Source organism: Lytechinus pictus, chromosome 3 (genome assembly GCF_037042905.1).
Source record: "Lytechinus pictus isolate F3 Inbred chromosome 3, Lp3.0, whole genome shotgun sequence".
NCBI lineage: Eukaryota > Metazoa > Echinodermata > Echinoidea > Temnopleuroida > Toxopneustidae > Lytechinus > Lytechinus pictus.
In genome coordinates this window covers 46,039,044-46,064,739 of record NC_087247.1, presented here as the reverse complement: position 1 = coordinate 46,064,739, position 25,696 = coordinate 46,039,044, and the positions used below count along the sequence as shown (strand labels likewise).

Here is a 25,696-nt window from a genome sequence, read left to right as displayed (position 1 = left end):
AAGTGATATTCGATTGTAGCTTAAAATTATCAATTATCCTGAATGGGTTAACACATTGATTACTTGTTCATGTTTATCTGTCATTTGTCTTTTGGCTTTTGGGAATTCAGTATTTTGGAAAAGACAGTCTGTATTTATTTTTTTTTAAAAGTAACTTTTCATGTATTTTTGGGGTACTCTTTTTCTGTGTTCTACATGATTAAGATCAAAGCCCTTTATTCCTAATTTCTAAAAAGAACAAGTCTACAAATATAATTTTCACATATTTGTCAAAACAAAAATTTGGGGGTTGTTAAATACTTCTCAAATATCAATTGGTGAATAAAAGGATTCTTTTTAATGGTTTTAATGCATGAGCTATATGTAAAGTTTTTTAGCATCTCAAATCAAACCATAAATTATGAACTGCATGATAACCATAATGACTTTTCCAATTATTAAGAATTGTAAGAGATATAATAAGACTGCTTTAACCTACACATTGCAACTTAAAATGTGCTTTCTTTAGGTGAATCATGTGATATTCCTTGTCCAAATGGTTATTATGGAATGAATTGTCTGTTGAGATGTATGTGTGAAAACGATGGACAATGTGATCCTACCACTGGAGATTGCAGCTGTCTTGATGGATTCTTTGGACTATTCTGTGGTTCTGACTGCCATGTCTTAGGTAGGAATTATTATCTTGTCATGGCAACTTAAATCCCAACTCCAGTATAGTCATTTTCAAGAGAAATCTTTCAAGTCAGGATAAAACATAATATCATCATCAAAAGATCTATTACGTTTTGACATAGTAAACCAAAGTTTCAGTTAATTGAAAACTACCAGACGATTTCCCTAAAAATTGCTAATACAGCTATTTATACACTCGTAGGCATGACAAAATTGTGTATATCTTTTTCTCAGCCATTCTAAAGAAATGTGCTTTATATGATGCCTTAAGATTAAGCTATTTACTCTTGGAACGAATCTTGTGATTATTTTGATAAGTTTATTCCGTTCCATGCCATATGCATGTAGCAGCTAATGTATATATTTGAAGAATGTCATAAATAATGAAACATAATAAATCAACTTGTATATCCCCAGGGTACACTTTTGACAACCTATTGAGTAAGAAAGAATATCATTATCTCCAGGCCTTTTGAAATGTGTCTTTGATGATTGAGGGGTTATGAATAAATAATGTGCACAAATAAATCAGCAAGAATTTCCATCTTTTGTTTGTAGAAGGTAACTGGTATGGCCAAGATTGCTCTGAACCTTGCCCTTGTGAGAATGGAGCTTACTGTGATCATCGAGACGGGAGCTGTACATGCGAACCAGGATGGAGTGGAGAACACTGCCAAGACCCTTGCTCCATTGGATTCTTTGGCATAGGATGTAACTCCTCTTGTGAATGCGAGAATGGGGGCATCTGTGATCATGTGACAGGGAACTGTGATTGCATGGATGGATACATTGGGGACAGATGTCAAGAAACATGCCCAGAAAGTAATAAGTTATCCCGTCTTTTTTCAATGAACTGTTTCTTGGTTAAAGGCTTGATACTCTAGCAAACATTTTGACAACTAATATTTGGAAATTGATTACAATATATGAATTGGCTGTAGGTATTACAGGATGAAGAATTAAAATAGGAAAAGCTTGCATGTTTAATTGAGTGCTTATCACATGTTCTTTAATCAAGTCACTCAATTTATATTGGCTGGTTTTTTTAATATTATTTTTGTTCAAATTCAGACAGGGTGAGACATACAATTGAAAAAAAAAAATTGATTGGAAATATGAAACAAAGAATATAATAAAAGAAAATGGTAAATTGCCTCATATTGATATAAACCCTTTTGATGATTGATCAGTAAGTCTTCAAAAATAAAGTCCTATTTGAAACAAATTTATATGTTTGTACATGTCAGATGTCTTGATTTTCTTTTTTATTATTATGTAATAAACATAATTTGTTTTAAAGAAGCAAAAAAGTTTCTGAATATTGCAGCTTGAGGTTGAAATACTTTTTGAGTTGATTTATTGACATTGACAATCAGGACAGTTAATATGCTTTTTGCCTAATTTGAACTTGAAAAGGTTACTTTAATTAATAGCTTTGTCCTATTTTGTCCATCCAGATTATTATGGACGTAGGTGCAGTCAGCCATGTGACTGCCACAATGATGGCTCATGCGATGGTTTTACAGGTGACTGCACGTGTGCTTCAGGTTACACAGGGAAATCTTGCAGTCAAGTTTGCCCCAATGGAACCTATGGCCTTTCTTGCTCAGGTTTGTCTCACTTTAGATCCAATCCAAAAAATTTAGGAATCAATTGTGATATTAATTTATGGATAAATATAACGGTAGGCCCAGCTGAATTATGGTATCATATGAAGTGCATTCTAATTATATGAAACAGATTTCAATGAATACATTGGTATATCAGTATATCTAACTTCTATGTTAATCAGTATCTTTCTAATTCTTATGTCCATCCTAGTGTTGGTAATTATTTGATAGCTTTTGTGATTTAATGATTATCTGAACATCATTATGGCTACTCATATTTTATCTGTTTGTTGTGTAATCTTAAGTCAAGTCTTCTTTTTATTCATGTTCACAGATCATACATTTTTTTTTTCAGAGTTTGCATACTCTATCTCGCCTACCACCCATTCATGAAACAATAGGCCACAGTATATGAAATCCCCTGAAATCATTCTTCTCATCTAGTGCTGATATCAGTTTTAAGTCAAACTTCCTCATCATATGGGTTTTTTTTTATACACACATGATATATAAACATCAATGAAATTGCATTATTTACTTACCTTTATCCTTGATTTTGTTCTATTATAGAGAACTGTCAATGTGCAGACAACGCTATCTGCTCACACACTGATGGTACCTGCATATGTGGGGCTGGTTTCACAGGCCCCTTGTGTCAAGAGCCATGCCCTGAAGGAAAATTTGGAGCTAATTGCTCTCTTACATGCCGTTGTGTAAACGGTGAATGTGATGGTGTCACTGGAAGATGTAGTTGCTTGGCTGGATGGAAAGGGTCTACGTGTGAATCTCACTGTGATTTTGGTTATTATGGTTTAGGTTGTATGGAACTGTGCCTTTGTGAAAATGGTGCCTTTTGCAACAATACAAATGGTAAGGACTATTCATATATTTCATTTTTTTTTCATTAGAATAATGTTAATCATGTAGGGATGCTGATGAGTCATTAATCAGAACATGTGCTTTTGGTTAGTATTCTTTGCTTAAAAGATGAAATTTCCAATGAAAAATCTGTGATTACTTTCGTAAGCAAGTATACAACATTCACATGACCTGTTTAGTTTAATGCACCTGAGAGATTAAATGCCTCTCGGCATATAGGTTTAAAGTATGCAACATTTGCAGGAGGACAACTCATACTACTTTGTCTGAGAGAATGATTACAATTTAAAAGAAATAATTCAAGAGTACTAGAAATTCTAATTTTTCTTCTGGCCATCAAATAGAATTTACTCCTTGATTTTAGGCAACTGTACCTGTGCTAATGGCTGGCAAGGTGGTGTCTGCAGTGAACCATGTGAACTAGGATTCTATGGTAACAATTGTCAAGAAGTTTGCTCCTGTGAAAATGGAGCTTACTGTGATCATGTGAGCGGAGTGTGTCACTGTTTGCCAGGATATATTGGAGACCATTGTGAGGATACCTGCCAAAACGGTGAGGTTCAGATGGGTCTATGAAATGGAATTAATATTTTTATTATCAAGAGAAATATGGTATTGTCATTGTGTGCTATATGGGTTACATTTCTTCTTGTGACACTAACTTTACAACTTGCCATGTAATGTTACAAACAATTTACACAGCAAAATGCATCATCTCAAGAAAATGCAACTTAACTTCCTGGTAACAAATCCTGATTATGTGCAACCTAATATAAAGAAATATGCAAAATCTGTCAAGGATATTAGAAATATACTGCATATCTCAATTTCAAACATATCGTCGGCAGTCATCCGAACCGTCTTATCACACATACGACGGTGCAAACCCATTTCAGAGAAAATCCGCTTCAAGGTTTACTAAAATTTTCACACTTGGTTCTCCAGCCTTACAACATATTCATTGCTAGAAAAAATACATGGTTGGAAAGATCAAGTCAATTGCTTGACAATGGTATCCTTATTTTTACACATAATCAAGGATCAGAGAAAATATGGCAAAAGAGCTCCATGCTTGTAATTTTGGTTTGAGCGGTTTAGATTTCCCCCGTACAAAAACGCCATAGGGAATACAACAACCCTGACCGCGATTTCAATGCGCGTGGTCAGTCAAAATGTCGTATCGCTTTTAACGTGCAAAGTCAATGCAGTGCCGATAGACAGTTTGGCTGACCGCGTGCATTGAAATCGCGGTCAGTCAAAACGTCGTATTGCTCTGCTACGGTACACGTTTCCAATGGGATTTGCGCATTTTATTAAAAACTTGTACGGCATTGCGAAAATCCCCTCATATCTCAGAAACTATAATAAATTGATGCCTAGAAATTTAGTAATGAATAGAATAGGACTTGTATTTTCATTTTCTGGAAAAAATCTCAAAATTGATTTTTTTTTTGGACCAAAATTGACTGATACGACGGTTTGGATGAACGCTGACGATATATATATATATATTATATATATCATCAAAATTAATCTTTTCAAAGTTTGAGCACTCTTTCAATGACTTCAATAATCTTTCCAAATGAATCATGAAGATATATTATTCATTTGTTTTACAGACAGATTTTTTTATATACATTTCCGAATAAAAATATAAAAAATCATATTTATATGATAAGTGGATATGGCAAATAAGACTGAATATATTTCACTGATTTAAAAAAAAGCGATGTTTGTTTATATAATTCCTTCATCAGGATATTATGGATCAAGATGTAGCAGTGTTTGTGCATGTCAGAATGGAGGAGTATGTGAACACACCAATGGAACATGTCATTGTCCTGCTGGATTCTATGGCCCTTTATGTGAACTCCAATGTCCTCAAGGTAACTACCCATCTGTAGTTCTTTGGTCTGATGAAGATCATATTTACAATGCCTACCGTGTAGAGCTAATACACTCAGTGATAGATAATTCTATCAGTCGAGGAGTAATGAATAATCAGTTTTACCGTTCTTAACCTGAATTAGTTTTGGCGTATACATGTAAGTGTCACATTAACCTTGAATAAAATTAGCTCAATCAGGTAGACTTGTATATGACCAGGAGAATGATGAATCATTTTCATATACTCTTTACAATATTTATACATTACGTTGTGAAGGGGGAAAAATGATTGATATTCATGTCCAAACTTCTTAAAGATTGAATATTCTAAATCATACAAAAATGAACAATACAATTTGTGTTGATGTTTTCTAACTCAAGACTGAAGCTCTCTTATATGACGACAACACATTGGGTGATTTAAGTCAGTCTCCACTTTGAGCTACCCTATGTTTTGAGGGGTCGAAAGTAGGTTTGATGAAATAATTGATGAAGAACTCATTTTTTTAATTCACTATCTTCAGTAGATAGCTTGATACCAGTACAATTCTTATGGAATACAATTTTGCCATAAATCATTGGATATGTAGCTTTTCAATTGGTTAGATAGGTTTGATATGTATAAAGAAATAAAAGAGTTCACATTGAATAGCATCTCAGACACTTGCCACTTTATACATTTTGTATTTCCATGTACATCCAGGATTTCATGGTGTTGGTTGCCAGTTAGATTGCCAGTGCCAGAACAATGCCACATGTGATCATGTGACCGGAGCCTGCCAATGTCGACCAGGGTATATCGGTGCACTCTGCGAGACACCGTGTCAAAATGGGCACTATGGTGACCGATGCAAAGAGCAGTGCCAGTGTTTTCATAACAGCTCCTGTGATCATGAGACTGGGGTCTGCATATGTGCCAAAGGTTACATCGGTGACATGTGTCAGCATCCATGCCCAAGACCTGGTTAGTATGTAATGTCATCCCAGGATTTTGAGTTTTAGGGTGTTTTTATATCCAGCATATCTTATTTTCATTTGCATATGTGTCTTAAATCCACATTTTATTAGTTTTTATCATCTTATAGTGCTTCCAGAATTTTCCTGAAAATGGGAAAATTATTGACAACTTCATTGAGAAAAAGGTAGTAACTAAAGATAAGCACTGCACTACTTTTTGCCTAGATTGAGCTAACTATCTGTCTTTAACCCATTTAAACTTCTCCGGAATTAAAGGAAGGTTTTAGATCTTTATGTAAAAAGTCACAACATTTTTATTACTAATCATTATAATCTGTTTTTTCCCTCAGACCTTTATTTTGGTCGGAAATGTGAGGAGCCATGCATTTGTCCACTTGGAGGTCTCTGCCATCATGTGACTGGTGTGTGTCTTTGTGAAACGCTTGGTGATGGATCCGGAGCTGCTTGTAGTGAACCATGTGATGATGGTTACTATGGCAATGCTTGTAGGATGCAGTGTTACTGTCAGAACGGAGCATCTTGTGATAGAGTGACAGGAGACTGTAGCTGTACACCAGGTAAGTTAATATTTCATCAGAAACACCATGTATTACTCTCTTCAGTATTATTTTGTACTGCTCTGTGGACTAAATCTGGCAGGAATTTTTTTTCTCCAAATTTTTATTACTACCAATGTGAATTACCCCCCCCCCCCAAAAAAAAAAAGAGAAAATATATATTAATGTATATCCCAACAATATTATGCCCCTGAATACTGCTGTGATATAAATAAGGATGGCATCTGTGTTTTTTTCAGGTTTTTGTAAGGTATGGTTTTCATAAATTATGATGAAAACTTTTTTTTTCAGTTGCGAGAGGTATTACTAAGTTTGAGGTTCACTTTCTGATATACTTGGATATTAACCATGTAGCCACAACATTTTTATTCTTTTCCAGCATGCATTAATGATAATATTATGTCTCCTTGGTTTTAAACTCTTATGAATATTTTCTATTAAGGAAAACTTTATTACAACATATGCAATTCAATTTTTTTAAATGTCATGTATTGACCTGGACCTACCATTCAAATCTTTATCAATTGTAATTTGTATGTAGGCTGGATAGGAGAACACTGCACAGATCCATGCCTCCCTGGGTACTTTGGTCAAGACTGCGCCTCAATCTGTAGATGCAAGAATGGTGGTACCTGCGACCAGATGTCAGGTAGATGCACCTGTGCTCCAGGTTGGAAAGGACCTAACTGTGAGAGTGAGTGCAATGAAGGAACATATGGAGTCAACTGCAATTCAACTTGTACCTGTCAGCATGGTGGACTTTGTGATCATGTTACTGGGGATTGCACCTGTCTTCCAGGTTACCAGGGAGTCCACTGCGAAAGACTCTGTGATGAAGGTGGGTTAATATAGACTGCCAGATAATCATGATGGGTATTTCAATCTTTGCTGTTATGGCCATTTATGGAATGAATGAAATTTATCTACGATATTCCTACACCATGCTATACTTTGAATGAAAAACTTCCAGAGGCACCAGTCATTTCAATGGCTCTGGTTTGTTTCCAACAATTCCTACTATGGAAGATTTTATGAAACATTCAACAATCATTTCAATAATGAGGGTTTGTATCATACAGCTGCTATCATTTTCAATGAAACAGGTCCAGAGTCACCCATAGTTTAAATTCCATAGGTTTTTTCCACTGCTGCCACCAAGCTATAATTTGGACAAAGCACTTCCAGGGGCACCAGTTTTTGTTTTGCCCACCCACCAGAGGTGAAGGCGAGACTAAGGGATCCAAATGTTGTCCATCCGTGACAAAACTTTTGACACATAACAAAAAATCCGCAACCGTAAGTCACTTTTCAACCAAACTTGGATGGTAGATGTACTTAGGGAACCTGCATATTATGCTGCAGCCAGAGGTCACATGGTAAGGTCAAAGGTCATTTTCAGGTCAACATTAAAGTTTACGTGCAAGACTTTTTATGACACATAACTCCGCAACCGTAGGTCACTTTTCAACCAAACTTGGGTTTTAGATTTACTGAGGAGACCTGCATGCCATGGTGCAATTGGAGGTCACATGGTAAGGTCTAAGGTCATTTGAGGTCAATGTTATCACATAACTCTGCAACCATAAGCCACTTTTATACCAAACTTGGGTTGTAGGAGTACTTAGGAGACCTGTATGTTATTGTGTTCGGAGGTCACATGGTAAGGTCAAAGATTATTTTGAGGTCATCATTAAAGCTTACGTGCAAGACTCTTATGACAAATGTTATTCCATCCCAGTTATTTCACAATGAAGTTTTGATACAATTCTGTTGCATGCCCACGCAAATCACAATATTTTTGGTTATTTTCATAAGTAGGCGAGACACAAAATCGCTTATGCCTTGTTTAAATTTCATAAGTTTTTATCCCACCGCTGCCACCAAGCTATAATTTGGACAAAGTACTTCCAGGGGCACCAGTTTGTTAAATTTCATAGGATCTTATCCCACCGCTGCCATAATTAGGACAAAGTACTTCCAGGAGCACCAGTTGTTAAATTTCATAGGATTTTATTCCACTGCTGCCACCAAGCTATGATCTGGAAAAGCAATGCCAGAGGCATCAGTTATTTCAATGATATGGATTTTAATCCCTTTGCTTTCACCACACCATAGTTTGGACAATCCATTCTTGGTGCACCAATCATTTTATAGGTGTGGGTTTGTATCAATTTGTGCCACTGTGGCATATTTTAGTAAAAACACTTCCAGAGGTTCCATTCATTTTATAAGTGTGGGTTTGTATCAATGTGCTGCCACATTTTTTCCCCCAGAAGGCCAGAACACTTTCAGAGGTACCAATCATTTTAATAGTATTGCTTTGTTTCTCATGACACAATTTTTTAATCAACACTTATGAAATATAACTGTTTTTATATTACCGAACTTCTATGCTTCAAAGATAGCAATTTGCATTACACGGCTCCAAATAGAGGGCAAATATTGCAATGAGAATCATCATATTTTTCATCCTGCTTCTTTGAATTACAGGATTCTATGGAGTTCTATGTCAGGAAAGCTGTCTTTGTGTAAATAATGGTGTATGTAATCCCATGAATGGCTCATGCTCCTGTCCACCCGGATACAGGGGAAGGTTATGCGAGTACCAGTGCCCAGGTAAGAGGGTAGTGTGTTAACCATATTGATCATGATTGTCCATATTTACCTAGTCTATTGAATATATAAATAAATAAACAAATATATAAATTATGTTATTATTTCTGTACTTCATTCTGATGAGTCTTTGGTGTAAAGTATATTTGGCTGATGATAAGACCCATAACCTTCAGATCATGAGCAAAGGCACTCTACGAACGGCAGAACTATCAGTGATCCAAGTCATGGCAAAATGGTGTCCATCAAATAGACTCTGGTAATTTATAAAAAATCTTGTTAGTATGTAGATTTTTTTCACACTGTGGGCCTCTTTGTAAAGATGCTATCAATGTTTTCCAACTCCCTCCTCTCTCCATTTCTCTTTCTCATCATTTTCCATTTCTTCAACATCTGTAATTCTATCTTCACAACAGTTGGAACCTATGGGCAGGACTGCAGTAAACTCTGCAATTGCCATAATGGTGGTACCTGTGACTTTCGTACTGGGAAATGTACATGTAGTCCAGGCTGGCGGGGTGATCATTGTGAGTATGAATGCCAAGGTGGTTGGTATGGATACGAGTGCAGTGATAGATGTGCCTGTACCAATGGAGCATCCTGTCACCATGTCACTGGAGAATGCACCTGTTTGGCTGGATGGATGGGAGATTACTGCAATGTGCAGTGTCCAGAAGGTAACATTACTCCATCCTGTTTGGGATATGTCAATGCTTAAAAATGAATTGCCACAATAGAAACTAATGTTGAAAGTGGAAATTCAATTATTTCATTAAGATTCCATCTTAGTTTTTTTTTAAATCTCATTAATATATTTCTGACATATCTAGATAGTAATGGCAGCTACAAAAAATAAGGGATTGTAAGGACAGCTTCTCTTACCATGATATAATAATCTCAAAATATAGTTACTGTAGAAAAAATTATGAGACTCGTATAAATGCTATATAATCAAATTTTAGTCCTACACAATAGACTTTAAAATTTTGTATCAATACAGAGTAATCATGTAAATGTGAATTTTGACATGTACTGAAGAAAAATTGAGGGAAGTCATCACTATGTTTTCAGAATTCTTGGTACATTTATATACTCCTTACTCTTTCCTATTGGGGATGTTTATGTGAATGTGAATTTACATCTGATACAGCCTGTCATCTACTGGATTTGCAAGAATTGCAGTGTCGATAACTTTAAATTTTCTCTGCACTCGCATAGGATTGTATGGTCTTGGCTGCAACAGCACCTGCCAATGTCAGAATGATGGTGTATGCAATAGGATCACTGGGTTCTGTGACTGCACAGATGGTTGGCGTGGAACCTTTTGTAGCCTACCTTGTCACCAGGGATGGTTTGGTAGTGGGTGCTTGGACCGTTGTGATTGCCTGAATGGAGCTGTTTGTGACCATGTTACTGGTGTCTGTAGCTGTACACCTGGCTGGCAGGGGGTAAACTGTGCCACATCCTGCGACTTGTGGCAGTATGGCAGTTACTGCAACCATACTTGCCATTGTGATGATTCATCATCTGCCTCCTGTAATCCCATATCAGGGTTGTGTGAGTGTATGCCAGGGTGGATTGGAAGGACTTGTAGTGATCCATGTCCCTCTGGATTCTTCGGACGAGATTGCGGGATGAACTGTGGTTGTGAAAACGGGGCCACTTGTGATCCCGTCGATGGGTCATGTAACTGTAAGCCTGGATTCAGAGGTGTGTTTTGTGAAAAGATGTGCTTGGGTAAGTAACAGAACTTTATAAGACATTTTGTTTGTTTTGTTTCTATGATGTGTTCTATCAGCATGTTGTTCAGAAAGTGGTGTCTTACAGGCCGTAACATTCTATTGAGAATGCCATACTGTGGTGTAATCTGACATTTACATTTTATGCTGTAAGTTGTCCTAACTAGGGCAGAGGTTTAAAACTTTGTGAATGACAATTTGTCAATTGAATCATAAAATGTTACCTAAAGACACTTCTATCAAATATTTCCTATTATTATTAGTCAAATTTTCCTCACATTCTTAATTTATCATTGCATATGTATACTACTTTGCACTCTCTTCCTTCTTTCATAGTGCCTTGAGCATTCTGCAGAGTGGATTTGGCGCATTATAACTACCATCTATCATTGTTGTTATTTTTTTCAATCACTATTATCATTTTGATGTTACTGTTATTACGATAGTTATTATTTTCATTGTCATCATTATCATCGTGATCGTATTTCTATCATATCCTTCATCTATTTTAGATAACACATATGGAAGTGGGTGTATCAATACATGTAACTGTGTGAATTCTTATTCCTGCTCTCCTTTCACTGGTGAGTGTTTGTGTTGGCCTGGATGGACTGGTGAGAGATGTGATCAACAATGTCCTCAGGGTTCTTACGGTGATGGTTGTAACTACACCTGTGATTGCTTGGTTGGAGATGACTGTGACCCTGTCAGAGGCAGATGCAACTGTTCATCAGGTATAATCACTCCTCAAGAAATTGACTGTAAAACCTGCCTCACACCGTGTGAGCTGCTGTGATTCTTATTTTAGTATCTCTGCATTACAATATTGAGAACCTCAGCAAGCATATTTTAGGGGGCTATAATTGTTGTAAGTGGTAAATCTAGTTTGATTTATTTCCAGATTTGCATCGCAGCAGTTATCACAGTGTGAGGTAGGCATAAGATAGGGTAAGCTGTGCTGCCCAATCCTTCAATGCCCCCAAAATTTATTGGCCCGAATTCACAAAGGTGGTTTTTAAAACCATCGGTTGAACCCATGCTTTCTGCAGATTTCCTGTATGAATTATGCTTATTTACAGCGTATATTAAAAAAAATGTCCGATGCTGATAGGCGCTTTTGTCACAGTGCGCCAAATTGATGCCTGTAATTGCCATGGTTATCTACGCTATTTTATTCATGAGTCCACTGTTTTGAATTAATGAGTCCACTCTTCAAACAGTGGACTCATGAATAAAATAGCACACTATAACCATGGCAACAGGCATCAACTTGGCGCACTGTGACAAAAGCGCACGTCAGCATTGGACATTTTTTAATATAGGCGGTAAATAAGTGTAATTTATACAGGATATCTACATAAACCATGGGTTCAACCGATGGTTTTAAAAACCACTTTTGTGAATTTGGGCCATTAAGTCCTGCGAAAATGGAAAATGTATTTGTAATTGACCCTGACATCAGTCTTATACCTCGATGCCTTGCCTAAAGCTTTATCAATTATTAAACTTTCACCCAGAAGAAGAGTGATGCAGATGAAATGTGAAGTTATCAGGATATCAGATATGTTTCATATTGATTGCTTCTTTTTCCTTTGCTTGGCAGAAATGTATTGTACAGTTTGAACTCCCTGTATGCTACACCTTGCAGTAATAGCTTTCTCCTGGTGTTTGCCCAGAGGTTTTATTACTTTCTGCAGTGCTTTAACATTGGCACTTCTCATCTTTCTAGATTCTGAACCACTTTGTCAAAATGGTGCTATCTGCAATGGTCATTCCTGTTCTTGCTCTGCTGGATGGATGGGAGACCAGTGTGAGACACCATGTCCTATCGGCCAATATGGGGAGGATTGCAATCAGGAATGTTCCTGTCAGAATGGTGCTAGCTGTGACAGGTTCAATGGGGAGTGTTCATGCCAACCAGGCTGGGTAGGTCCCTACTGCACTAGACTTTGTCCTGATGGCTTCTATGGGCAGTGGTGTCGCCTACCATGTGCTTGTGCTAATGGTGGTTCATGCAATCATGTATCAGGTAAGCAATCGGAATCACTCCTAATGCATAAGTTATGTTTATTTTTAAATTCATGTTAAAAAGTTTATTGTTCTTTAATCTTCTATTTTCTATTTTATCAAGACTGTGCTTTTTCTTAATTTTTGGATATTGGAAGGATTATCCTTTGTTGTATTGTGCATGATCACAATGCGGTTTTCACAATTTTAATATTTCAATATAGATATAAATGTGTTATCCATCATTGTCGCTTGTGTTTTTACTTTCATTGATTCCCTGGGTTTATCAAATGATTTTGATGCATCTTGAAATATTTTTTCTATGAGATGTTTTTTCTATGAATGAAATCATGATATCAATTAATTTGTGTTTTGTAGCAAGTTTGGCTATTTGTTGTTTATTTTCAGGTGAGTGTGTCTGTGCTCCTGGATTCACTGGGGATCATTGTGAAGAGTCATGTCCAGCTGGAACATATGGTCTCCAATGTCTGTCAACTTGCTCATGCCTAAATGGAGGCATATGCCATGGGACAACGGGTGATTGCATCTGCCAAGCAGGCTGGGAGGGGCCAACATGCTCGAGCCCTTGTTCGTCAAGATACTATGGAAATCTCTGCATGGAAGAGTGCCAGTGTCAGAATGGTGCCCTCTGTGACCATGTTGATGGCTCGTGTACCTGTGGTAATGGTTGGCTTGGGGCTTATTGTGATATCCCCTGTGATGATGGTACCTATGGGCCAAACTGCCACATGACATGTTCCCACTGCCCACAGTATCGTTGTGCAAACACTGATGGAAGGTGCCTTCTGCTAGAGTGTCAACCAGGACAGTGGGGACAGGATTGTGAGCATGTCTGTCTGTGTAGGAATGATGGAGCATGCAATAGGCTGAATGGAACTTGTTACTGCCCTGCAGGTTTCATTGGAGACTTTTGTGAATATGGTAATTATATGACTGCAAAGACCTGCTGCAAATTTACTTCAGCATTAATATACTACCTATCATTTTAGTTACCCGTCTCCCATAAACAAAAGTAAAATCAATATTTACATTTACACATGAGAATGTGGTTATTTGATTGATATTATTTATTAAAGCTCTATCCAATGACATTATTCCATGTTTAGTGCTGAACTTCATTATAGGTTTTATGATACCTACCCTTTTACCAATTGTTAATGAGAGTAGCAAATGTATTCCATTATATTTTCATTTCTGTCTCAATATTTTAGGAAAATGTGTATTCAAAGATACTTCCATAAAATACACTCATTTGTTTATCAACAATACATTTAATGCCAATATGTATTATTATTCAAATTTTAATTTGATAATATATTATTTCTATACATAGAAAGTTTTGTTAGTGTTTACAAAGTATATCTCAAACTTTACCTTAATAACGTGATGCACAAAATTTGAGATGGAATTGAAAGTTAGAGTTTTTTATGATAGTCGCTTTAAACCATTTTCACCCTTTTCTCAGAATTCTTCCCCATAGAAGATGATATCAATGATTCTGATCAAGTCATTAATGTCAGTCCTAAAAAGAGGACAGGTTCTGGTAAGTATATCCAACTATTAATCTAAACTTTACCTGAATTTTAACAATTGATTACTCAATGTACATGCTTGAAAGCTGGTATGAATATAATCTCCTACTTTGGCCAGTGTTGTTGATACATTTTACCAGAGAACAAAGGAAGGTGAATATATATATATATATTATATATATATATATATATATATATTTCGTTTTTTTATTTAAGAATGAGGAGCTACAGGATCTTTTGCTTGATTAAATTCTAAAATTTCAAAAGATTGAATTTGTACATATCACAACATTTTTTTTGTTTACCCAGCAATATATCTAGTCTACAAATTGATGTTCAGTGTGCATGGAGATAATTTCATTCATTTGTAGTGACTTTTGATAGGTTAACATCTCTTCACTTTCTATGACGAGAATGTTCTAAAGTATGACTGAATCTTCATTTTGTGACACACAAAATTGTTTCCGGGATTGACCGAAGAGGCAAGGATTGCTTTAAAGCAACTTTATTTTCATCATGATTTTATTTAATTTGTTTGAAATCTAGTATCAAATGTTTCAATGTGTCTCTATTTCTTCAATTTCTTAGTGAATATTCAAACTCTATCGTTTATTTAGTTAAATTAATTAATCTTGTTCTTTGTTACTCCTAGTGCCAAAATTGACAGTATCGGTTTCCTGTATTGTCCTTATTCTTGTAATCATTGCGGTCGTAGCTGTGGTAATTTGGTACAAAAGAAAAAACAGGGGAGCCTACAGAATTGAAGACCCGTGTAAGTTTTTCCTATTTCAACCTTATTGAAGTTATATTTGGGGGAGCATTCTTTACAGATTCTTGTCAGCGCCTTGTCAATAATTTTCACTGACAACTTTAGAACTACTGAAATCCTTCCATCTGTGTGATTGGCTTAAATGGGAAGTTCACAGTTGAAAATTTTGTTACATTTACACTTGTGAAATGCTCCCTCGAAATGAGAATAATGTGCTGATGCATTTTACATTGGTATTGCTTTAACTTTGATCTCCTTTTAAATGCTTCTCAGGGTAACATTGATTTAAGCTATGCTTCAACCATAAAACATTGATGCAAATTTATTTAACATAACAGATAAGTATATTTAAAATAAATTGAAAAATATAAGAGAATTTATCAACATTCATGAGAGCTGTTCCCCTTTTTCAAATTTGTCAAAGTTAAAAAAATGTCCCTGTTGAAATCAGGCATTTTGCTTTGAACCCCACTGCCATAATAAGTGAGTTGTCTTGATGACCAATATCTTCTTTGAATTGATTTCTCACAACTAATATTTTCTTGGCCATTTATTTTTGAAGGTTCGGTGTAGCTCATTTATTTGATCTATTTTGTATTTACCCATTACCGTATTAGTATATGTGATGGGAACAGGTGGCAATGACAGCCCCATTAGTGAACAAGTTCAAATGTCAACGATGGAGTCTGTCACTAGTACAGGATCATTCAATACAAGTGATGAGAGACAGTTGATTGATGATACATCAACAGGAGAGAAGGATGTGTCTAGGTAATGTCACTGATATTTATGGCCTAATGAAACTTGTGTGATTGACAGCACAAATCTTTTGTGAGTTGATATTAAAGCAAGAGGGGATGTTAGAAGTCAAGGTCACTAGCTTGTCTAGCTTGGCTCCTAGCTGACCAGGCTCCCTTTGGGGATGACAATCCTAGCTTGCATCTGTATGGGCTGTGAAAGGGGGAACCCTGTTTCAGTCCCAGGAACAAGTGGCTTCGGCCCCTTGCTTTATTTGGTTCAGGTTGACTGCCCATTCCATCTAATTACTAATGTCACATTATTTAATTATAGTTTATTACGTGGCAGTCATGGGCCACTTTTCATCATTTTATGATGGCAACATCAGGCCAAAGAACAATCTTTAAAAAAAAAAGGTTTAAGGAATCTGAACTGTTGATATCAAACTGGTATGAGAAATGACATTTTATTTTTAAACAATATCCAGTGCTCTTAAATGAAAACTCTGAAAATTTTTATTTAGCATGGCTCAGATTTAAGGTTAAATTTCATGAACATGAAGATTCACAGATAGGGAATTAAGTGGCAATGCCACTTAAAACAATACTATCAACTTATCCATACATAATATCAACAACTTTTCTTGAAGCACCAAGATCCAGTTTCATATAAGGCTTAATGAACATTTCTATGACAACTCTACTTTTAGCCAATGGGATGCCATGAGTGCACTCTTATTGAGGTTGATTATAACAGGTTTAATGAAACATGACCCAGTCATTTTAGATGACATATCCCACTGCTGCCACCATGCCAAAGGATACAAAACAGACTTATATTACTTTGACCAATGTCAGAAGGAAGATTCATGCACAGCTGTGTCATCTTTGAAAAATCAAATTACCCCATCCCTGTTGATCATATCCTCCCATTTAGAATTCATAGCTATTGTGCAACTTTTATTTTGGGCACAGTAATAATATTAAAGCAATATTGACTGGCCTCAGGGCGATATGACATATATCGCCCAAACTAGATTTATATCGCCCGAGTCGTAGACAAGGGTGATATCAATTTAGTGAGGGCGATATATGTCCTTTCTCCCCCAGGCCAGTCAATATTGCTATTATTAACCAAATCAGACATCTAGAGCAAAAATTTGTAAAATTTAGAGTTTAAGAATGGGAATCTATTTTTCATGTTGAGCAGAATGGGCCTCTGAACTTTACCATTGTGACGTAATTGAAATGACGCGTCCCTGGCCTGGGGACGCAGTATCCAGCGTTGTCTCAACTTGATTAACATTGTGACGTATAGCACTGCGCGGTTCAAGGACGAGTACAAAAGCGCGTAGAATACCCGGATGTTAGCTCTGCCTTATTGCCCGCTACATTTCCACGCATTTTCTCATTGACTTTCCTGAGCGGGCAATAAATTGGGTCCGTGGATAAACAATTGGAAACTTATTGACCGACCATTTGATCACAGTCATAAGCAAGCAATAATGCATAAAATTTGCCCTGCTCATATGTCTATCATCATTATTATCATTATTATTATTATTATCATTATTATTATTATCATTATTATTATTATTATTTTATTATTATTGTTATTATTATCATTATTATCATTATTGTTATTATTATTGTTGTTGTTATTACCATTACTACCATAAATACTGCTACTACTACTACTACTACTACTACTACTACTACTATATTTTTACTGCTATTAGTAAAACAACAACAACTTCTCATACTACTAACACTACTTCTTTTACTGCTGCTACTACTACTACTACTACAACTTTTATTTCTAATATTATTGTATATACTTTTGCTAAATCCTAGTGGGTGCTGGTGCTTGGTGATAGTTGTCATGATTATTATTATAACAGATCTTCTGTGTGAAAGCCACTGATATATCATTTCTTATTGTTTCTTCTGTATGTTATTGATTTTTTACAGCTCCAAAGAAAACTCAAAAGACCTCAAAGATGACCCTTCATTAAGCTTCAAGAATCCACTCTATGGGAATAACATATAAGCCATTCAGGAGCTTCTGAACTTCACAACCAGCTTTTCTCTTTGAAGTCAACCATAAGATTTTTAAATAACTTATGCACAGCTTTTTTTTGCAGACCTCTAATAAAGTCCTTATAAGAAGTAGACACTTTTATAGAGGCATTAGCATGTCATTTCCGTCAGATTTTCATCCAATGGCTGCCATCAATATTGACAGATTAAGGATTTTGCAAGATTGATTCAATGAGTTCAGTCGGTCTCATTAAATTTATTGAAATGTCTTGCCTATTACTCACTTAGAAAGGCAAATTAAAAGTTACCACTGATAAATAACACTTAATGGATGCAGATGCAATATCATATTTTAAAGGCAGTATTAATTGTCCGGGATTTGAATTCAAAATCGCTGATTCAGCTGATGGTGCAATCATAATTGCAATTTTTTTTTAGATCAGACAGGAATGACCAGAGCTTTATAAGCCAAGCTGTCAGTTATTCATCAAGATACCTATGATGTTGCAATAAGGATACCACCATACCATTAATAATTCTTCCAACAGGCATGGTCTATGTATCTTGTATGCCTTACTCTTGGTTACCCCAATGGTCTGATAGCTGGGTGCTCTCGGATACACCATATGATTATCCATGATTATTTGTCAACTATTAAGTTTGTTATTGACTATCTTTTTTTAAATAGTTCAGATACGCTGTATTGTTGATAATTTACAAAGGAGAAATGTATACATTATACCTCTCATTCTATCAAAATCATATTTTCTCTACTTTTCATAAAATTAATTTATCCATTTAAGGTGGAACTGCATATGGACAATGAATAAGTGAGCGACTGCACTTTTTCAAATTCTACCTAATTTTGGTCCTTACGTTCAGTTTATTTCTCCAAATGCATCAACAAAAGTTGATTGGTCAAGTGTTTTTGTTCATTCCATTAGCTTGTATAATTATAGCTGGTAACTTCCGGGGGTAATTTGCCTTTGATAAAAAGTTATACAAAACAGATCCTGGGCTGAATGTAACACAACTTTGTCACTTTACCGTTAGTTGTATGGAAGAATGTGAGCTGCCTTGGAAACTAGATATTGCTTGGACACAGTAGCGTACGCAGGGGGGTGGTTACAGGTGTTCAACCCCCCCCCCCCCCGATATTATTTTCAAAACTTTTTCTTTTTGCTTGTCAATTTGTTTTGGGGTAGGAAACGACCTAAAATTGTTTTTTTAATTTATCAACATTTTATTCAGCTTGAAAGCCCCCTCAAAAAATTCCTGCATACGCTACCGCTTGGAGATGATACTATAACTATGGGTGTGATGAATTGTAACCTGGGGGGGGTATTCTGACCATTGTCTTTTCTCAGAGATATGACAGAATCAGCATTCTGGTGGATGTCATAACTTCTGTCATAAAAATTGTCATTAATGTTGTCTCTTCTCTTTAGCGCGCACCAAAAATATGCGGCTCTAAAATGCGCATAATTCCAATGTACAAGCAAAAGATATGACAAAAGTTATGACAGTGTTCCAGAATACCACTCTAGATTTATACATGTCCTGTTTATTGTGTCTAACTTTATATGTAATATACTGCAGACATTTTAGTATCAAGCTGTCTTGTATATCTGCAAAATTTATAATGTTAAAAAACAGTACTCATTATATGTTTATCATAAATTTGTGTGAATCTCATAATCATTTGTTTGTACGTGTATCTCTAAGAAGCTCTTGATATGGATATTGACCTGTATATTATGCATTAATTGCATCAGCTGAAATGATAATATCTAACTATGTCATTATTTATCAGTTTATGGAGTTATTGATAAAATGTTAATCAAATTATATTCCATTCTATTTCCTTTAAAAACCTTTTTCTACTATTTAGATTATTTTCCATATCTTGTAGAAATTAAGATTATTTCAAAGTTTGTTTATGATTTCAGAGGAGAGAAAATGTTACTCTGCCTTTCAAAAGATGTATTGGTGCATTTATTATTCAGTAAAGGCAACAGCTCCTTGTGATATTTCAAGTAGTAGGGAAAATAGGGGGAGGGGGAAGCAGAGCATATGGGAGGTTTGAATGTAACTCTATGGTAAAAGATGAAGTCAACTTTAACCCTAATTCTCCCGGGGGGGGGGGGGCATAATGGCCCCCCTCGACAATTTTCGCGATATATCTGCTGCGCAAAATTTTTTGACCTCGCCGCTCACTGACTTTTTACTTTCAAGTCTCGCGCAAATTTTGAGACCAAATTTGTGACGCCCGGGTACGCGGTTACGACATTACGAAACATTCCCCAAAATTGCTCATAAACGTGATTTCATGTACAAATCCAATGCAAATTGTGTATTTAGCCAAAATTCATAAATGTATCATTATTTCTACTTTTACTGATTAAACTTAATTAATTTTGCCTTGTTTATGATCAGAATTAAGTCTGGAACGATTTCCATCGAAAAAACAATAAAAAAACAAAAAGTAAAAAACAAGGTAAATACATAAGAAATATAAAAAAAACAATAAAATACATAAGAAATCGGTCTTGGTACCAGAATTTTTTTCATTCACAATTGTTAGGAATGCTATAAAGAATATTTTCACCAAAAAATAGCATTCTAGGAGCTTTATTTAGTGAATCAGAGCAAAAAGTATGATTTCATGAATAAATTAGCATAATTAATTCATATAAAATAAAAATATATGAATTTAGTGAAATTTACCAATGCAACTGCGTAGATTACGTCATTCTCTACCATCATGCAAATTTTTGTTGTGATCGCGCAATCCGCGGCTGAGATCTTAAGGGGGGGCCATAATGGCCCTCCCCCCCCCCCCCCCCCCCGGGAATGACAAGAATCAAAATACCCCGGGAGATTTAGGGTTAAGTCATCATGCCCTAACCTTCCATCAAAATATCCAGGCACTGCCCCTGTTTATCTGTGTGGATTCAAAATCTGTTTACTATTTTTAACATTTTGAATTTGTACTGTCAGTCTTGAAAGATAATTGTCACTTTTTTCTGTTTCTGCCTATGATTAATCATTTATTGTTTGCTTAAAGTAATTCTATGTTCATAAAATATCTTTATGATGGATAGTACAATTTGCAAGAAGTTTGAATGTTTTGTTTATCAAGAAGTATGGTATTTATGCTACAACTTGAAATAATGAATTTATGTAATTTGTATGAAAGACTTAATATATGATGAATATAATTGATTATTCCATTCCTCTCTATTCACATGCAATCATATACAAAGTTTGATTGATATTGTTCAAAAGTGTACCCATATTTGCAATGATTAAATCTTATTGCTGGATCAAGCATTCCATGATTATTTTTATGTGTCTAAGAATTCTTTTTTTTTTTTAATGCTTAACCCTACTTTGATTGGACCTTTTTCAGACCAAGTTTTAGGAAGGTCAGTTTAACACCCCAGTCAGAGGCCTGTTACATAAAACTTTTTCTTAAAGAAAACTCTGAAAAAATAACGTGGCAATGAAAATTATGCCATTGACATGTACACATTAAAAAACTGGCAAAAAACAATTCTAGGGTTTATTCACCAGCATAGCAGAGAGAGACGAAAGGTGCAGCTTTTCCGGCAGCGGCGGCGTTGTCAACATTGAAATTTTAACCAAGTTTAAGTTTTTGAAATGTCATCATAACTTAAGAAGTATATGAACCCAGTTCATGAAACTCGGACATTATTATAATCAAGTATTACTGGGATCCTGCCTGAGTTTTAGGGCACATGACCAAGGTCAAAGGTCATGTAGGATCAATGAACTTAGACCATTTTGGGGATCGAATCAACATCAAAATCTTAACCAAGGATAAATCTTTGAAATGTCATAAATTTGAATGTTTATAGATCTAGTTCAGTAAACTTTGACAAAGGGTAATCAAGTATTGCTGAACATCCTGCCTGAGTTTCAGGTCATATGACTAATGTCAAAGGTCATGTAGGGTCAACATATTTTGGCCATGTTTGGAGATTTGTTGAATTGCCATCATAACTTAAAAAGTTTATGGATCTAGTTCATGAAACCTGGGAGTAAGAGCAATCAAGTATCAACAAACATGTGCAAGTTTTAAGTCATATATGACCAAGGTCAAAGGTCATTTATGGTCAATGAACTTTGGCCATGTTGGGGGTATTTACTGAATTGCCATCATAACTTTGAATGTTTTAGATCTAGTTCATGGAAGTTAGACATCAGAGTAATCAAGTATCATTGAACATCCTGCATTAGTTTCAGGTTACATGACCAAGGTCAATGAACAAAGTATTTTATTATATGAATGGGTTTTTTGTGTGAATAATCACTCAATAGTTGTTTTTCAAAGTCGACACTGCTGCTATATTGAATCGCGTAATGCAGGCGAGACTGCCAGAGGCGTTCCACTTTATTATTATTATATTTTATCAGGGTAGCCACTTCAGTTCTAAAACTGTTCTCCCAGTGGGCTCTGCTGCTTACACCATCGCCCTTAGAAGCGGTGGTGCTGGGGTACTTGATGAAGCAAACCCCAAGATTTGTCTTGGGGTGCTGTTTATGTTATAATAAATCAAAGGCAGCATTCCTTGGAAATCAGATTGATGCGCTAAAATGTATAAATTCGACCCAAATCACCTTTATTTTGGAGCGAGAACTCTGTTTTTCTTCTTTTTCATTTTCTATTTTTTTTAAATGAATAGAATGTGATATTAGAAGTACTTTATATGGCATTTGATGAAATAAGTAATTTGCCTTAGTACACACAAATGATTTTTTTTTCCTTTAGCCTACATGCGATTACAAATTGGGTGGACCTCGCGACCCCTTGTTCAACTTTCTTGAACTTAATTGATAACAATAGTTGTGCAAGAAAAATTCATTGATGAAGGAAGGTGTGCGACCAGGACACCAAGGTACAGATCCAGGTGAGGGGGGGGGGCAGCTAGTGGTTGTCTTATAATGATTTGACGATCAGTTTAAGATTTGTACACGTTTACTGAAAAAAATGATCCAAAGGGGCTTGCCCCCACCCCACCCTTCCCCCCCAAAAAAAAAGGGAGAAGGGGAAGGAAAAAGAGGTGAGAAAGAAAATGAGAGGGAGAAGGAAAGGGTAGGGTAAAGGGGGAGAGGAAATCTTAAGGGAAACAGAGAGAAAGTTAAGGGAAGGAAACTTGTGGAAAGTCAAGGGACAGCCTCTTCCTACATACAGTGGCGTAATTAGCCCAAAGTTTTTTTTTATGGGGCCAGACATGGCGCATAGGAAGTGAGACCTTTTAGTCCAGGATAGCTATAGCCCCATAGAAAACTGACCAAACCATGTTTTTTCATATATACAATATTTTTTGCTGATTACGAATCTGAATGATACCACTCGTGTAACCTTGAGCATTTTCCGCAAATTGGCAAAATCCAATATGGCCACCAAAATATGGAAATTACCCATGAAAATCATAAAATTTACCGCACATTGGTTATAAAATGTATGTATTTGTGTTGCAGGAGTGAAATACTCTCTGAAAAAACGATTTTGACAAAAAATTATTTTCTAGATATTCAAAATGGCCGCCATAGACCCATGTATTCTATATTATGTACAATATGAATGGGAACTAACAGAATTTCACAAAAGTGAGCACCATGCACTAGCGGGGGGGGGGGGGGGGCAGTCTGCCCCCCTGATCGAGAGTCACAACCCATGCAAAGGACGTATCCCTGCCCCCCTGACGAGCTTGAAGACCTTTTTTGCCCCCCTGACGTGCTTGAAAACTTTTTTTTTTTTGCTTCAGTCAATTTTTTTTCTGGTTCGAAATCCTATATTTGTGGTTGAAGACCTTTTTTTTTTTTTTTTGCTTGTCCAATTTATGGGCGGACGGTTTTGCCCCCCCCCCCCCTGTGGAAAATCCTAGGTACGCTACTGATGATCACTAAATGCAAGTAATTGTGATTTTTAGTGAAATAATTGATCGAAAACATGATTGCTAACGAAATGTATCATGTGTTATGTCATGTATGTAATAAATGAAGCATTTTGATATTAATCAAGCCACCAAAGGCCCTGACAGTATTATGTACAATGTTCATGGGGACAAAAGAAAATCAAAAGAGTGAGGATTAAAATGCATATTACTAGTATTAAGATAAGCGAGTGGAATACTGGCTAAAAACATAATTTTTAACGAAATAAAAGTGCAATTTATGTGATAAATGCTGTATTTTGACATTCAAAATGGCCGCCATAGGCCCATTATACATTATGTACAATGCGATTGGAGAAATTAATTTTCACAAGAGTAAGAACTATAAAATGCATGTAATTGTGATCACCGAGTAAAATAATGTCTGAAAACACGTTTTCTAGCGAAACATATCATTTCTTTTGTCATGCATGAGATAAATGCTGGTATTGTTAAATTCAAAATGGCCCCTACAGGCCCTAACAGTATTATCTACAATGTAAATGGGGACATGTAATTTTGTAAGAATTTTGATTTACTTGACTATGAAATCCATAAAGTCCTGTTGTATGATAAAACATTATTTGAAAACGTGATTTTTATGAAATAAAGCATTTCTTCTGCCATGTAAGTGATAAATACTGTATTTTTACATTCAAAATAGCTGATACTAGCCCTAACTAAATTATATTACATGCGTATAGGGAATCTACTTTTTACAAGAGTGAAAATCATATAATGCAAGTAACTGTGATGCATGAGTAAAAATATTGTCTTAAACATGATTTCTAAATAAATACATCACATATTGGTAATGGAGGTAATAAATGCTGTACTTTGACATTCAAAATGGCTGCCATAGGTCCTAAAAGTATTATGTACATTGTAATTTGGTCATATAATTTTGACAGAATTTGGCTTTACTTGACTATAAGTATTGCATATAATTGTGATGTAATAAAGGGTGAAATATTGTCTAAAACCATGGTTCCTAACGAGGTACATCATATCTGGCGGGTGCATTTAAGGTGATATGTGCTGCATTCTGAAATGGAAAATGGCCATCATGGGCCATTACTGTATTATGTACAATTTGAATGAGGACAGGTAATTTTCACAAAAGGGCATATGGCGGCCATTTTGAATTTTGAAATATAGCATTTATCACCAAAATTTTAGATGATATGATATATTATAATATTTCGTTAGTAATCATGTTTTCAGACAATGTTTTACTCATACAACACCATTTGGTCAAGCAAAGCCAAAATCTGTTATCAATTGTCCCCATTAATTCACATTGTACATAATACTGTTGGGGCCTGTAGCGGCCATTTTGACTTTCAAAATACAGTATTTATTACCTACCTGGCATGAGAATTGATATATCTTGTTAGAAATTATGATTTCAGGCAATAATTTACTCATAGATCACAATTACGTGCATTTAAGGTGCTCACTCGTGTGAAAATTTATTTCGTAGTTCGCATTGTACATAATACAATCAACTTTGTCTATGGCGGCCATTTTGAAAGTAAAAATACAGTATTAAACACAAACTTTAAACCTGAATGATATATTTCGTTAAAAATTGTGTTTTTTAGACAGTATCCCATTTATTCATCACAAATAAATTTCAGTGCTCACTTTTGTGATTTCGGGCCTCTTTCTCATTGTACATAATACTGT

At 35.6% G+C, this 25,696-nt stretch overlaps 1 protein-coding gene across 1 annotated transcript in view; it reads left to right on the top strand.

Moving 5' to 3' along the window:
- The window catches only part of LOC129255561 (multiple epidermal growth factor-like domains protein 6), a 47,179-nt gene extending 25,798 nt beyond the window's left edge, over window positions 1–21,381 (top strand). The window contains exons 11-29 of the mRNA XM_064097184.1: window positions 509–670; window positions 1,234–1,497; window positions 2,133–2,285; window positions 2,856–3,155; window positions 3,529–3,717; window positions 4,922–5,050; window positions 5,755–6,015; window positions 6,359–6,586; window positions 7,128–7,424; window positions 9,077–9,202; window positions 9,616–9,876; window positions 10,418–10,936; window positions 11,451–11,672; window positions 12,668–12,967; window positions 13,354–13,887; window positions 14,432–14,509; window positions 15,151–15,270; window positions 15,885–16,038; window positions 17,976–21,381. Coding sequence (XP_063953254.1) covers window positions 509–670; window positions 1,234–1,497; window positions 2,133–2,285; window positions 2,856–3,155; window positions 3,529–3,717; window positions 4,922–5,050; window positions 5,755–6,015; window positions 6,359–6,586; window positions 7,128–7,424; window positions 9,077–9,202; window positions 9,616–9,876; window positions 10,418–10,936; window positions 11,451–11,672; window positions 12,668–12,967; window positions 13,354–13,887; window positions 14,432–14,509; window positions 15,151–15,270; window positions 15,885–16,038; window positions 17,976–18,054 — 4,376 coding nt within the window. The 3' untranslated portion in view covers window positions 18,055–21,381. The remainder of the gene's footprint in view (window positions 1–508; window positions 671–1,233; window positions 1,498–2,132; window positions 2,286–2,855; window positions 3,156–3,528; window positions 3,718–4,921; window positions 5,051–5,754; window positions 6,016–6,358; window positions 6,587–7,127; window positions 7,425–9,076; window positions 9,203–9,615; window positions 9,877–10,417; window positions 10,937–11,450; window positions 11,673–12,667; window positions 12,968–13,353; window positions 13,888–14,431; window positions 14,510–15,150; window positions 15,271–15,884; window positions 16,039–17,975) is intronic.
- The last annotated feature ends 4,315 nt before the right edge of the window (window positions 21,382–25,696 follow it).